The sequence below is a fragment of the Hippopotamus amphibius genome, chromosome 17 (assembly GCF_030028045.1).
Source record: "Hippopotamus amphibius kiboko isolate mHipAmp2 chromosome 17, mHipAmp2.hap2, whole genome shotgun sequence".
In the NCBI taxonomy this organism is placed as follows: Eukaryota; Metazoa; Chordata; class Mammalia; order Artiodactyla; family Hippopotamidae; genus Hippopotamus; species Hippopotamus amphibius.
In genome coordinates, this window is record NC_080202.1 from 14263650 (window position 1) to 14278520 (window position 14871).

The 14871-nt window shown below is 57.3% G+C and overlaps 1 protein-coding gene across 3 annotated transcripts in view; it reads right to left on the reverse strand.

Annotated features, from left to right (window-relative positions):
• Positions 1–14871, reverse strand: part of ABR (ABR activator of RhoGEF and GTPase) — a 176676-nt gene that overhangs the window by 4642 nt on the left and 157163 nt on the right. For all 3 annotated transcript variants that reach the window (XM_057714642.1, XM_057714643.1, XM_057714644.1), the window contains 5 exons: positions 4520–4579; positions 4135–4244; positions 3307–3446; positions 2142–2276; positions 1012–1117 (listed from right to left, as the gene is read on the reverse strand). In XM_057714642.1, the coding sequence (XP_057570625.1) occupies positions 1012–1117; positions 2142–2276; positions 3307–3446; positions 4135–4244; positions 4520–4579 (551 nt within the window). The remainder of the gene's footprint in view (positions 1–1011; positions 1118–2141; positions 2277–3306; positions 3447–4134; positions 4245–4519; positions 4580–14871) is intronic.

Consider the following 14871-nt stretch of genomic DNA (forward strand, 5'->3'; position numbering starts at 1 on the left):
GTGTGTCCTCCCCACAATACGCGCCAAACTAGTTGGGAATTGGTTGGGACTTCGGTCCTGGCCAAACCAGAGGGAAAATGTCTCATAATGGGAAAAACAAGACGGCAGTCCAGGCGTTCCCAGGTCTCCGCTGGCCCTCCGGAGCCTGGCCTGGCCTAGTGGCCCAGCCGCCCTGGAGCCTGGGCCTGAGGGCTCATGGCCCCTCACCAGGGGCTCCCTGATCCTAGGTGACAAAGTGGACTTCAGGGACGCCTGGGGGCTTTGCCTCCCCACTCACACCTGGGACCAGTCCTGGGCTCAAAAGCGAGTGACAAGGTCACTGTCAGGGCTAGCTTCCCTTCTGAACTTTGCTGCAGGCGTCACTTTAACAGCTGTTGGTTTGACCTGACTTCAGAAAGGGCAGAGGAGAAGGCGGGAAGGGCTGTGGTTTAGGGTCTGGGAGATGTGGATTCTAAGGGCAGAGCTGCTGCTAACCTCAAGCAAGTCCCCGCCTGGCTGGGGACTCGGATTCCCTATCCGTTCGATGAGGTGTGGGTCAAGCCCAGCGGGCTTCAGATTTTTTTGACTGTGACCCACAATAACACACCCATTCTACGCGATCGTCCAGCACACGCACCGAGCGGGACGAAACAGGACAATACGCACGCGTGCTGCTTGCGGGTAGGAGAGAGACCCCGAGGCTGTCTCTCCCACTCTGTTTAAAAAATGCTAAGTGGACTGAATGACTTACTGACTGTAAAATCCACCTACAGTCCTTGTCTCGAGCCCTGCCTTTCTAAGCATCCTATGGCCAATGTGTGAGGCTGCCGTGAGGACCCAAATATTTCTCAAAACAGAAGCATTTGAGCACAAGAATCTGAAGCGCAAACTCCCACCCTGCCATGGTGGCCCAGCGGAGACCAGCACCCACGTGGCGGCGACAAGGAGGTGGGCTCCCCGGCGGGTGTGACCTCCCCAGCGAGGGCCCGCCCGGCTCCCCGCGCCCTCCCCTGGACGGGCCCTCCCCGTTACCTTTTCAAGTGTTCCAGCAGGAAGAGGAAGGTGATGAGGTTGGGGTCGGGCAGGGAGCGGAGCAGGTGCATCATACAGTTTTCCTTGGCAGCAGGGTCGGACAGGGCTGCGGGGAGAGAGGGGCTGGGGCGCGGCTCGGCTCTGGCCGGGAGGCCTCAGCCAGCGCCCTGCGGTCGGGAGGAGGCTGCGGGGCCCTGGGGGAAAGCCCAGGCTGCAGGGAAAGGCCTGGCCTTTTCCCAACAGTGGGCGATTAACAGGTTCCTACAGGAGGCCCCACCCACAACCCACCACTCCGCCGGGAGGCAGGCTGGTGGGGAGCAGACACCCTTCCGCCCCTCCCCTGCAGGAGCCTTTGGGGCTGGGGCCATTCCCCATCCCTGGTCTGTAAGGCTACATTTAAGACAATAATGCCATGGCGTGAACGTTCTCTCTCTCCTTTTTTGTTTCTGGCCGTGCCAAGCGGCATGCAGGATCGTTCAGTTCCCCGGCCCGGGATCGAAACCCAGCCCCCTGCCGTGGAAGCGTAGAGCCTGCACCACTGGACCGCCAGGGAAGTCCCTGAAGGTTCTCTCTGTCAAGCACCTGCAGTGCCGGAGCGTGGCAGTGAGCCACCTCCCGTGGGCTCCTCATTCCTGTGATCCGCTCCAGGAAAAGACGAGGCAGGGGGGACGCGCCCCGGCCAGGATCTGGCCCAGGTGGGTGGAGGCCGGAGCCCTGCCTGCCGGAGCCCTCAGCTTCCCCTCCCCATGGGTCAGAGATGACAGAGCACTCCTTCTGGAAGGCTCGGTACCAGCTGTGTCGAGCGCACTCCAGCTCACTTCCCCTTGGCCCCAGGGCAGCAGCCCCTGACCACCCACCTCAGGGCAAATTTCCCTGGATGCCTGGGTTTCTGAGCACGGAGGTCAGTGTCCAAGGAGGAAGCCCAGAGGGACGAGAGGAAAGGGGCAGGGGAGGGAGGGTCCAGCCTCCGGATCGGGCCCCAGCAGGCCACACCTTGTCCTCTGGGCCACTCAGCCACCACAGTGCACCCGGTGGACCGACAAGCAAGGCAAGCACAGATCTCCTCTCTCGCTCTTCACGGGTCAGAGAGGCCCGGCCCGGCCCAGCCCTCAGGCCCCCCAGAGGCTCACCGATGCCCTCCATGAAGGCTGGGTAAAGTCGGTCTGTGAGGAGGGGCTCGGGCAGCTCCCGGAAGTAGAGCTTGAGGGTGCCTGCGATGGCGTTGATGTCCATGTCACTCAGCATCAGCAGGATGTCCTTGTTATCTGCAGGGAAGGCGGGAGGGCAGGGGCTGTGCCAGCTGAGCCACCTCCCTTCCCCACGCAGCCCTCAGCTGTCCCGTCCCCATCCGTCCTGAGACCGCCCGCCCGGGGCACCCCCCGCCCCGTGTCCGATCTAGTCTCCCCAGGAAAGGCAGGGTGTAGGTAGTGCCTACAAGTGGCCTGTGGCTCGGCTCCATGGGGGGAGGGGAAGGGAGCAGAGGTCCTCATCCAGGGCCCTGGAGCCACGTTCGCACCACGCGTCACACGCCTTCCTTCCAACTGGAGTCTCCCCACCGCTAAGCCCCTCTCTGGAAGGCACTGCACGTTTTTTATACCTAAAATCATGTTCCGACAGAGCCTCAGCTTCCAGGTGGCACAGAGGAGCCGTGTGCCAGCACGTCTCCAGCTCCCCACCCCAGGCTCCCCGAGTACATCTGCCTGGCAGCCGCCCAGGGACACCCACCGGGCCCCCTCTCAGCTGCCATGGAATCAGCACTGCCTGGCCAGTTCAGGTGTCCTGACTACTGGGTATACTGCTGTTGCAGCCTGAACAGTGAGATGGGGGAAAGAGCCAGAAAGGTCGGTCCCACCACCAAGGAGTCTACAGTCAAAGCGAGAGGCAGCGATGCCCCTCCCAAAGGGCACTGGGAGAAGGCAGGGGAGCCTGAGCCAGACAGCCCAGGCTCAAAGCCCTTTAGTTTCCCTGCAGCCCACCGGGCACCAGGGAGCGGGCAAGAAAGCCTGGAACACAGACTCTGGAGTCAGAAAGCTCCGAGTTTAAATCAGGCTCAAACCCTATACGCTGAGTAATCCTGAGCAAGTGACCTGGCCTCTCTGAGGCTCAGCTTCCTAACCTAGCAATGGAGAAGGGACTGGAGGGCAGGGGATTACCTCATGCCACGCTGGCCTCTAGTTGGCTGGGGCCTCTCCACGGAGAAATCTCCTGCTTCCACCGTGCTCTCCTCCCAGCCCTGTGAGCTGCCGGAGCACCCCCTCCCCGCCGCCGCCCCCCCGCTGGGCTTCCCCAACTCACTGGCATCAAAGACGGCCTTCAGCGCCTGGATGTCTGTGGCCACCCCCGATATCCGGTAGATGCCAACCTCCTCGATGCCCCTCTTCTCCACCTCCTCCACACACTGCCGGACGATGTAGGGCACCTTGGAGCGCTCCCGCCTGGGGGGCAGGGGATGTGAGGGGAGGGAGGGTGGAGGGCAGTCCCCAGTGACAGCTGTATGTAGCCCTTCTCTGCAAACCTTGGCCTTGGAGAGCTCTGGCCTCTGGGACCAGGAGGTGGGGGCGGCAAGGAAAGGGCTGAGAAAGAGGCCACCCCACCCCATCCCACCGTAGCCTGCCCAAGGCCTGCGTGCTGAGGGACAGCAGGGGACAAACGTGGGAGGACGTCTTAGAAGAGCAACCCAAAGACTGAAGAAAGAGCGTCCCTCAGAACAGAGGGCTCAGGCTCAAATGCTGCGGGGGCCCCAGCACGTCACCTACAGAGGGGGGTGGGCCAGGCCCTGGAGACCAGGGGAGCGGGGATGAAGGATGCCCTAAGGGGCATCCACTGCTGGATTCCAGCCTGCTGCCGCCATGCCAAGATGTGGGTCTGCAGTTGTCACATCTTCCCATTTATTACAAGAAGCTGATGATCTGGGATTTTCACATGCCGTCGCCCAGTGCTGAAGTGCTGGCTCATTTATTTCTAAAGCATCACGTGAGGCAGAGAACACACCTCTGTGGGCCACTTTTGCCCTCCAAACGGGCCACTGCATGACTACTGAACTGGAGGGTGACTGCTGAGAGGTCAGACTCAGGCGGGGGTCTGGAGGGCGGGGCTGGCAGGGACCCCGGGCCCAGCACCTACTTGGTCACCACACTGATCTTCACACCGAAGACGCCGGTCTGCTTTTTGGACGGGGTCCTCTTCAGGCTCATGTCTCGGCTGGTGAATTTCATGGAGAATTCCACTTTGATCTGGTTGCGGGCAAGGCAGGCAAAATCACCCAGGGCATGAGGACCCCCCAAAACACAGGGGCCCCCCCAGGACGGCAAACAAGGGCTGCCTCTCCCACTCGGGGCTCCCTGAAACACCCACAGGGTGGGAGCAGGAAGGGTGCAGGCAGAGGAGAGGAGGGAGGGGCCGGGCTTAGGAGGCGGGCGTGGGGGTGGGAGACAGCACCCCAAGGGCACTGGCCAGGGGCCAGGCTGCCCACCCACTGTGCAGACACTTCCTATGTCTCGGGGCTCACCCCATTCATCTCAATCACATCCGTGTGCCAGTTCTTGGTTTCTACAGTTTGTGGATCCAGCTGCAGAGAAAGAGAGAAAGAAAATGTGAGAGAGAGATGAAAACTGAGACCAAGCCAGAGCTCTCCCTGCTGCTCAGCCATGGCTCAGAAGTTGGCTAAAAGGTCAGGAAGATGGAACTGGGGCTGATGTTTCTCAGTCCTTCGGAGGGGCTCCATCCCCCAGGCCCCGCCTGCCCTGGTTAGTGCAGGACTCCCCTCACTTGGGGAAGGAGGTGGGGTGCGTTCTTAGGCATGTTCAACCCACCACCTCTCATTCACCCCTGACCCCACCCTGTGAGATGGGTATTATCACCCCACTTCACGGATGCAGAAACTGAGGCTCACAAAACCATCAGCAACTTGCTCAACTTCCTAAATTGGAGTCAACGGGGGCGATGTAGCCCCTGTACCTGGAAGCGCTGAATGGGAGGCGGTGCAATGGGGAGGTGAAGAGCCCTGGGTCTGAATCCTAACTCTGCCACCTCTGAGTATGTGACCTTGGGAAGTTTTTACTTCGCTAAACCTCATTTGTTTCATCTGTCCACTGCAGCCAGTAAAGAGCCAGCCTTGCTGAGTGGTTGTGAAGACTCAGTAAGATAACGGGGTAAGTGGTTGGTCTCCCAGGAAGCAAACACTCTGTAGAGGAGGCCCCCAAACTGGGCAGGAGCCCCAGGGAGATGGAGACGGGAGACGAGGCCCAGCAGCATCCCTAACAGGTGACCAAACGGGACCTTGTTTCTCTGACTCAGTGGCTTTCCAACTGCTTTTCCTCATGGATCCACAGAGTAATTTGGGAAAATAATGCACACCCTGGCACATTTTTAAGTCAGCATCTGAATATTTCCAGTGCAAGTTTAAATAGCTGCAAAGAATATGATTTCCAGAAAAATGTAAATATTTACGTCTTGAAATAAAACTGTTACATCATTCTTTTAAATGTATTCAGTGGAATCCAAATTCCATACTGATTTGATATCCTCCACCATCCACTTAAAAAACACACAAGCAAGTTCTTCTTTCCCTTGCAGAAACCCTGCAATGTTCCTTCTTCTCCTTGATGTTGTATTTCTGGTCTATTTCTCCCAAAGAATTATGCCCCAGTTTGTATTTTTTTTAAAGTCTTTTATTCCTCACCCTAATAAATTCTGCTTCAACAAAAGTGTCTGTCTAAATGGAAATGAAAGATTTCCTGAGACCACAAGGCTCCAAATGTCCAAAACGTATTCTGGGTTAGTTATTACAGTGATTAGCAGTGCGTAATAAAAAACTTAACCAACACATTAACGGTTTTAATAAATATTCAGCAAGAAAGTACCATTTTGGTGGAATTGTATCTGTTAGCAGGATGGGTAGAGCATTTTTTCTGTTTTAGTTGATGTATGTACATGAATAATATTAATTTTTTGCTTGGGTGAAATGGGGTTTTTAGTAACGATACTGTTTTTTTTTGGTTTGGTTTTTATTTTTTTAATTTTTATTTATTTTTAAAATAAATAAATAAATAATTTAAATAAATAAATAAATAATTTAAATAAATAAATAAATACTTTATTTATTTATTTTTTGGCTGTGTTGGGTCTTTGTTGTGGCAAGCGGGGGCTACTCTTTGCTGCAGTGCATGGGCTTCTCACTGTGGTGGCTTCTCTTGTTGCGGAGCCTGGCCTCTAGGCACACGGGCTTCAGTAGTTGTGGCATATGGGATCAAAAGTTGTGGCTTGCAGGCTCTAGAGTGCAGGCTCAGTAGTTGTGGTGCACGGCCTTAGTTGCTCCGCGATATGTGGGATCTTCCTGGACCAGGGCTCGAACCCATGTTCCTGCACTGGCAGGCAGATTCTTAACCACTGTGCCACCAGGGAAGCCCTTATTTTATTTTTTTAATTAAGGTTTTATTCTAATGAGAATCCACCAAGTTTTTACCCAGGGAGTGACACAATTTAATTAGCATTTAGCATTGCTTGAAGATCTTGTTCTTTTTTTTTTTCTTTGGCCACACAGTGCGGCTTGAGGGATCTTAGTTCCTGACCAGGGATCAAACCCATGCCTCCTGCAGTGGAAGTGTGGAGTCTTAACCACTGGACCGCCAGGGAAATCCCTTGGTTTGTCTTTTAAAGATGTAAAAGATGAAACATCTTGTTCACATAAAGCAGATGAGGCTGAAATAGTTTTATTATTGCAATGTTTGCAATTCTTTAACCTCTTTCCTCAGTATTTGCCTTAAATTGCATATATACCAATTATCAATATTTATTTTAACTGATCTCTCTGATGACAATTTCCATCACTTTTGTGGAAAGAAAGAACTAGAAACTGGCGAAAGGATTGGAAACCCAGCCTTTAAAGTCTTTTTGCTTTTTCAACTCCTACATCAACACTTTAAGCAGCCCCTCTGTTGCCACCCGGGAGGCCTGGGAGCCCTGGGCCGAGTCCCCCAGGAAGCCTCGGGCTCCTCTGCAGAGCAAGAGGCAGTGGTGCAAGGCCCTTCTCTAGCGGGTCGCTTTTTGGCAATAGCACTTATGGGAGCTGAGGATCTGCAGGCTGATTCCTTTAAAACTCTCCTGCCCTTGTACCCCTGGGCCGTCTCTGCACCCCCAGGGCACGTGCAGCGTCATCTGAATGTCCTGCTCTAACAGGCCCCTCGCCACAGAGGAAAGCTCCATCCGGGTCAGCCAGGGTGGGCAGGGCCCCGGGGCTCCTTACAGCTCGAGGTAAGTCCTTCCCCCACCTTCTATCACCTACACACCTGCTGGGGACAGGGGGCACCCAAGCCTCTGATGGGGTCTGGGGCCTGCATTTGGGCCCAGGCCCAGATGACTTCTGCAGGCAGTTCCCTGACCAGGGGAGGGATGGAACAGAGAACAGGACAGAGGAAGAGCAGTGTGGAGAGGACTGAGCACCTCCTCAAACACGCGAGGGAAGCATGTGGGACTCACAGCCTGGCCGCTGCCCTGGCTCTCTGTTCCAGAAGGCTCAGGGCCAAGTCCTTCTGGGCCCCTGAAACCTCCCTCCCCTGAACTTTTTGTCCCAACCTTCACTGGGCCTGTGGCACAGGCTACGCCTTACAGTTCCTTCACCCCCTCCCGAATCCTGCGTCTTGGACACAGGGCCTCCGTCTGTCCCCAGCCCTGTCCATACCTGCCTCAGTGTTGCTATGGAAAACAGCAACAGTGACAGATGTGTTGTGAGCACTTCCTGTAAGTCTGACTCTGTGACAAGCCCCTATATACAGCATCTCAATCAATCATCATAACAAGTGAGGTTTAAGCCTTGCTAGCTGCTCCCGTTCTCCAGATAAGGACACCGAGGCTTAAAGTGAATGAGGAATTTGCCCAGTGCTACACATCCGGGAAGTGAGGGCTGGCGTGCAAAATCAAGCCTCCCTGACTCACCTCGGCTAACCTGCCAAGATCCCGTGTACAGCACCTGGCCTGGCATCCTCACCTCGTGGCAACAAGGCAGCTGCTGTAATCATTATTTATTTAGAAAAGAGACATCAGGCCTCCACGGTCTGGCACCACAGGCCGACCTGGGTGCTGGCAGGCCGTCTCCGGTACAATTCTTTCCCTCCCCATTGCTTCTGTTCCAGCTGCTAAGTAGCAACCCTACATTTTCCTGGGAGCATGTGAGACAGGGCCTTACCAAATTCTGAGGCTAAAGCCCAGTCCCAGTCCTGCTTCTCCCAGAAAGCCTCCCCAGATAACTCCAGGCCTCAGGAACCTTCACTTCCCCTCTGCTTCCCTGCCCTAGCCCCCTGTCCTTGCACCGTCTGCTGTTGTTCCAGCCTGTGCGAGGCCAGGTCTGGGTAAGGTGGCACTGTCGTGTTTTACTGTGAGTCCCACCACTGCCCTATTCCAAATCCCCTCTGCAGGTGCGGCCCTGGTACCTATGTGGAGAGGCCTGCCCAGCCCCTCGGCACCCCGACAATGAAGCTCTGTCTCCCAGGAGGCCGGCAGCCTCCAGAAACCAAGTCTATTTCAGGATGTCATTTAAATACAGAGAAGGGAGGGTGCGGAGTAGAGAGGGACATGGCACATTTTCCAGAGAAACGATGCTGTCTGAACTGCTGTGGTTATTTATAACCCCTGGGAAACGTGGACTTTGCTATTTCCTGATTAGATTAGTGCTGGGGGTGGAGGAGCCAGCCCCCTGGATGTCAGTGGACAGGAACACCTGACAGCTCACCCTCCAGTCCCCGCAGATAGGTGCCGTCCCCCGCCTGGGGACCAGTTACGCGGGGGACAACACCAGGTCACCTGAGGTAGTGAGACAGGTGGGGCTGCAAAGGGCCAGGCTGGGAAGACCCCCCCCAGAGAGGCCCCTCCTTCACCACACAGGTAACAAAAATGCAGTGGGGCTCCGCACAAGGAGCACAGGCAGGAGACAGAAGCAGCCCATAAAACATCCTGGAGAAAGTTATAGACGAGTGGCCAAACACAGCCTCTGGGAGCAGCTCCTTTTGGCGTCTGCATTTAGACCTGGGCAGGTCACGGCTGCACATTCGGACAGCTCCCAAGGAGAAGCTGGTGCCCTCTGGGACGGATGTCCCTGAGAGAACAGCCCAGGTCCCCTGCAACAACATCCTGGGTCCCTGCTGGGAATCCTGCATCCCAGGCAAGGAGTCCGCAGAGTCTCGAGAGAGAACCTGGCAGGTGGCTGGGGAGGCTGCCTCACCCCTTTTTGGGCCTCAGCAGCCTCACATTTAGGACAGGAAATGGGCTCCCCAGCCTTGCAGGGGGCTGAGAGGATCTGAGGACCGCCTGCGGAGAATGCTCTGTGCGCACCCAAACACCCTCCAGGTGGTGGGTGCGGCCTTCGTTTCAGGAATGTCCTCAGGGGTCCCCGCCCTTCCTCCCACCCATTTCTCCCCAGCCTGGGGCAGGAGACCCTAATGTTCTCCTTCTCTCTGGCTTGAGGGCTGCTCATGGCCACCTTCCAGTGCTTCAGATTTTGGAGGCACTGGCGAGTTTGGGGGCCCCCTTCCTGCTCCCCCTAGCAGGCAACAGAGTCCTTCTGACGGCGGGCACAGTCGTCCCACCGTCCCACACTCCCTCCACCAGGCAGCTCACCCAGAAGTCTCCTGGTGATTTCTGCGGCTGCCCCTTCCTGCGGGCCCTCACGTGGGCTCCTTTAACCCACAAGGAGGGGGCCTGGGGAGAACCGGCAGAACCGGCAGCGACGGCCCCAGCGGAGGGGAGGCACACAGCAGCGGCAGTGTTACTCTGGGAGGTGATGCTCTTCACCTGGGCTCCCAATCCCCCAATTCCCTCCCCACGGCCCCTTGGTGCTGAGCTTCTTCCCTCAAAACCTCACCCCATCATCTTCACAGCACAGGCCCTGAGGAGCCCCCCTCCCCGCACCCGACCCCTGACCTCCTGTCCCTCTCGGCCAGGCTCCACTCTTTTTTTCATTTAGCATTGCCCTACCCTTGCCCTCTGAGCCCGGGGCCTGGCATCCTGGGCCTGTCCTGGGTGATGGCACGGACGTCGCTTGAAACCCACAGTTGTTTTTAAGGGCCAATAAAAACTAAGTGCAGTAAACCAGCAAAGCTGAAGTTGTCACCCTCAAAGGCGAACAGGACACTGAAGAGAAGGCAGAGGTGTGTGGCTATGTTTGGGGAACCCAGCCCGAGGCTGCATGCTGGGCCATGGAGACCAGGCCCGGAGCCGGGTGTCTTGTCCTATGGGGATACATTTCCTGTGGCTCCCAGGTCAGTGGCCACGGTGGCGGTCCCGGCTGGCCTTCTCCTGCCCTCCCCCAAGGGCATCCACATGCACTGGGCTGGTCCCCTTGGGACACCAACGCCAGCCTGTCATTGGGGCAGACCACAGGCGTGAGAGGCATGGTCGGGCTGGCAACGGGGGGAATAAACAGGGCGCTGCCAAGAGCCTCCCCCCCGCCCTCCCCAGGAAGGGTATGGAGGGTTCCGCCAACGTGGCCGCTGGAGAGAAACTCAAGAGAGGCAGGGCGAGGGGGAGGGGGGCGCCAGGGCCTGCGTCCTGGCTTCTAGCTCAGCAGCTGGTTTGGGGGAGACCTGGGTCAGGCTCAGGAAACTCACCCCATTTTCCCAGAGTCCAGGCCTCCCACCATAAGGCCAAGCAAGCTCTGTCCCTCCAGCCCTAGCGTGCAGGCTCAGGCCCCTTCTGCAGGACAGCCACACGGCAGGCTCCTGCAGACTGTCCCACCAGGCACTGGGATGAGGCCACTTCGCCTCTCAGCTTGCCTCCCCCTCCCCCCCAGAACTTTGAAGTTCCCTGAGGCCCACATATGGAAAGGGTTTAGCAGCTCTGAATAAGGCTTTTATTGAAGCCAGGTTAGTCCTGTAGCAGCCACCGCGACCTGCCTTCCCAGAGCTCCGCATTCCAGGGCCCGGCCTGCCCTGCGCGGCCACACGTCTAGCCCTCAGGCCGGCACCGCTGCAGACGGCACTCAGAGTGGGCACGTCTCTCCCCGAGCCCGGGGGGCCCTGTCCTCCTCAGAGCTGGCCCTTCCTCCACTGCCTGCCCTGCCTGGAGACTTCACCCCAGAACCAGACCTCAAACCAACAGCCAGGAAGCTGCCCCACCCGGCTCAGGGCCACCAGCTGACAACTGCAGGGTCGCTCTTGGCAAAAGGAACCCATCAGGGCTAAAGCAACACAGAGGCAGCCCCCAGCAGCCCTGTCCCCAAAGGGAAGGGGCCACCGCACAGGTCAAAGTCCCAAGCGAGAGGCCCCCCGAGGTACGCCCAGGGAGTGTCACGCTGCCACGGAAAGAAAGGCTAAGGGTCGCGAGGACCACTGTGAGCTCAGTGGCCTCCCTCTGGGCCTGCATTGGTTTGGTAAGAATTATGAAAGTCCTCCTCTGAAGCTGACTTCACCCTCCCTGCCCAGGCCCGGAACGCAGTCTGGGCACAGAGCCTGCCGGTGAGGTGAGGCTCCGCAAGCCCACTGCCTGTGCCCGCTGAGGGGCTTCTCGGTGGGCTTTTCCCAGGCCCCACATGCTCTGAGCCTCACGTTCACTGGGCATCATGCAAAGTCACTGGCAGGCCCATTTCTATGCATAGCTTGCTAGGCTGGGTTTCACACCCCCCCGAAGCTCCCCATCCGGGGCATGCAGCCTTGACCTCAACAGGGCTCCATGAGCACCCAGATGACAGAGAAACAGCCACAAACCCCAGTGGGCCCTGGGCCTCCTCCTTGGCGGGGGGCCTGATGGCTAAGAGTACTTCCTGCGCCAAGCCGCTCATGGGCCCTCATCCGTGTCACTCTCTGAGCCTGACAGCACCTCGTGGGTTATCGCCTAACTCACATAAAGAGCTAAGAATGATGACTGGTACTCAGCACCTGCTCACAACATGTCAGCATCACCAAAACGGGGTTTAAACTCCCCAGCAGCTTCCCACTGCACTTAGATTAAAGGCCCAACTCCTTGTCAGGGTGCAAGGCCACTGCCCGCTCCGTCCAAGGTTATTTTCTATGTCCCACATGGCCTCTGTCTGCCTCTGAACATACCATGCTGCACCCCCTCCAGGCTGCAGGGTTTTCACCTCTGCCTGGAATGCGCTGTCTCTGGATCTTTCAAGAATCCTTCTTGTCATTTAAATCTGAGTTCAAAATTATCTCAAGTGAGGCCTCTCCCCTCCGCTTTATTGGCTAGTCTGCTACCCAATTTTATCTTCCTTGCAGTACTTGTGCAGCACAAAATGATCTCATCTACTGCCTGACTCCTCCTATGGAAAGAAAGTTCCATGAGAGCAAGGCCTCTGCCTGGGCCGCCTCTGGAGTGCCCAGCACATGAAGATGCCCCATCACTATTCAGAGACCAAATGAACGACGTGGGCTGTGCAGGCTAGAGAGAGCAATGCCCTTTGGCCTGGGCTCCTTTGGGACAGGGGTCGAGAAGCCCCACATTCCTGCTCTCCTCTCTCCTCCAGTGTTCAGTGAATGGCTGGCTGTGGCCCAGGGGCAGCCCTGTGACCTCTTCTACCCAGACTTTTCCAGTGTGTTGAGAGTTTAAGGCTTAGGCATAGGAATCTTGAGATGTGGCCAAAATCATCATATGAACTGGATCTAGGAGATCATCCTGTGCAGCTCCTTCATTATACCGATGCCAGAGTACCAGAGAGATGATGAGATCTGCCCAAGGTCACCTAGTAAGTTAAGAGAGTGGACTCAGGATTAGAAAAACGAGGTCTCTTGACTCCTACTAGCCTGGTGCCATTCCTTCTCTGGCATCCTAGGCCGCACCAGCCGGGGGCGGGGGTCCAAGGAAGAGGCCAGGGCACAGAGGGGGCGTTCAGGTGTCCGATGGGAAGGGGAGCTGTGGCTGTCGCTGCTCTGGCTGTGCCCATCCGAGGCACCCACGCTGGCTGGGGTCACTGTCCAGGAGAGAGATGGTGCCAGCTTCTGGCTCGGGCATGAGTTCCACTCTCTCTCAGCCTAAGCGGAATCGGGGAAATCACTGTGGGGCTTCAGGGCCCTCCCAGCCTCTGCAGCAGAATCCCACCGGCAGCTCCCACGGTCACTTCCCACCCCTCTAGGCCCACCTTGGGGGACCAAGGACAACGGGGCCTTAGTCTGAGGCTCACCGGGATCCAGAACTGCCTCTGGCTTTCCCCCGGGGATTGGCAGGCAGGTTCCAGGCACAGGGAGGTGTGTTCCTTTGGGCACTAGGGAGCTATCAGGACACAAACACACTTCCAACTCCCAGCAGGGCTTGAAAGGGGAAATAAAATAGCACCTGCTGACCAGCTCCCGACAATCTGGGCAGCCAGCAAGGCCACTCAGCAGAGGGCTGGGCCTTTCCAGACGTGTGCGCCCTGACCAGTGCCTGGTAACTCCCCCACACCGGCACCTGCAGAAGTTTCTGGGCCCTTTCCAAATTATCTGCCCTCCTAAGGCTTCACGGCCTCTGGATAGTCCTGCACCACTGGGCTCAGGCAGCCCTGGCAGGCTCAGCTCCCTCTGGTCTGAGGCCATCCAAAAGCTGGGGCACCAAGCCCAGCACGGCTGCCTAGCCAAGCCACCTGTGGACCGCAGAGATGCTGGGGAGGGCCGGCGCCCCTTCTAACCTCCCCAGACGCCAAGGAACAGCAGCTTGCCAAGTGCACTCAGAGCCCGGGTTCCTACCCTGGGATCCATGACCCTCTCTGAAACAGCACAGTTTGTGCACATGCGTGGCTCTGGGGCTGGGTGGGGCTCCATAACTGTCATCAGAGTCTCAGCACTGAGGACTCCTGCTCTGTGGACTCCAACAGGCCTCTCAGGAGCCAGCTTAGTGGAGAATTGGGAGCAGCGGGGGTCAGGAGACCACCCATGTGGCCCCAGGAGTAAGGTCCTCTCCCTCTAGGGAGTATATATGATGGCTGCAGGAATGCCGGGGGTGTGTGTGTGTGTGTGTGTGTGTGTCTCACTACTCCCCCTTCCACGCCCCCGGCCAGCCAGCCTGGTCACAGTCCTGGCCCACACAGAGGCCCTGGAGGAAAAGGGCTGCCTGCAGGGATCTCTGGCCCTATGGAGAAGGTCTACTACCCCTTTCCTACAGCTGAGGGATCGCTATGGGGTGTGAATGGTGAAGACAGGATGCAGGTCCCTTCCCTCCAGCAAATAAGGTGGGGGGGGGGGGCGGGCAGGGTGGGAGAAAGGGGGCAGGGCAGAGAGGTGGGCAGCTGGGACAGGAGAGATGTCCACTGCATAAGGTTTCAAGATCTTTCCTGATGCCCAGAGCCAGACAATGAAGTAACAGTAAATGAGCCCAAGACATCTCTCTACACCCCAGCACCCTCGTACCCTCAATGCGTGGAACAGCCAGTGAATGGCTGACTGAGCCCTAGGGATGTGCACATGGTTTGTATACCTGATGCTTTCTGTTAGGAAACTGTCAGGTTAAGTGACAGACTCTGGGAGGGGCCAGGAGCTGTCCTGTGGTTGCAATCAAGATGATGGTTGCAATCAAGACGAACCCTAAGGTTTCCCAGATGAGTGGCCCAAAGAGGGCTCCCCATCCTGTCCTTCCTCGGGTAGCACCTCTGACTGTCCCTAGAAGTAGAAAGGCACAAACCCCATCTCAGAGCAGGTGGGCTCATCCTGGAGCTCTGCAGGGTACATCTCGGAACTTGCTGGCCTCTGGCTTGGAGAGAAGCTCTTTGGAGGTGGGGAGTTCCCAGACCCACATGGCAACCCCTCAAAGCAGAGGCAAGGTCATCAGGAACCATCCTCAACTCTCCCCCACTTCCCTGGACCCTGCCAGTTCAGCCTGAGTCCCCACCTCCAGCCAGCATCTGGTCTGGTGTGGGTCTGGACGTCTTCACCTTGACTGCCGGGTGACAGTAGGGGCATG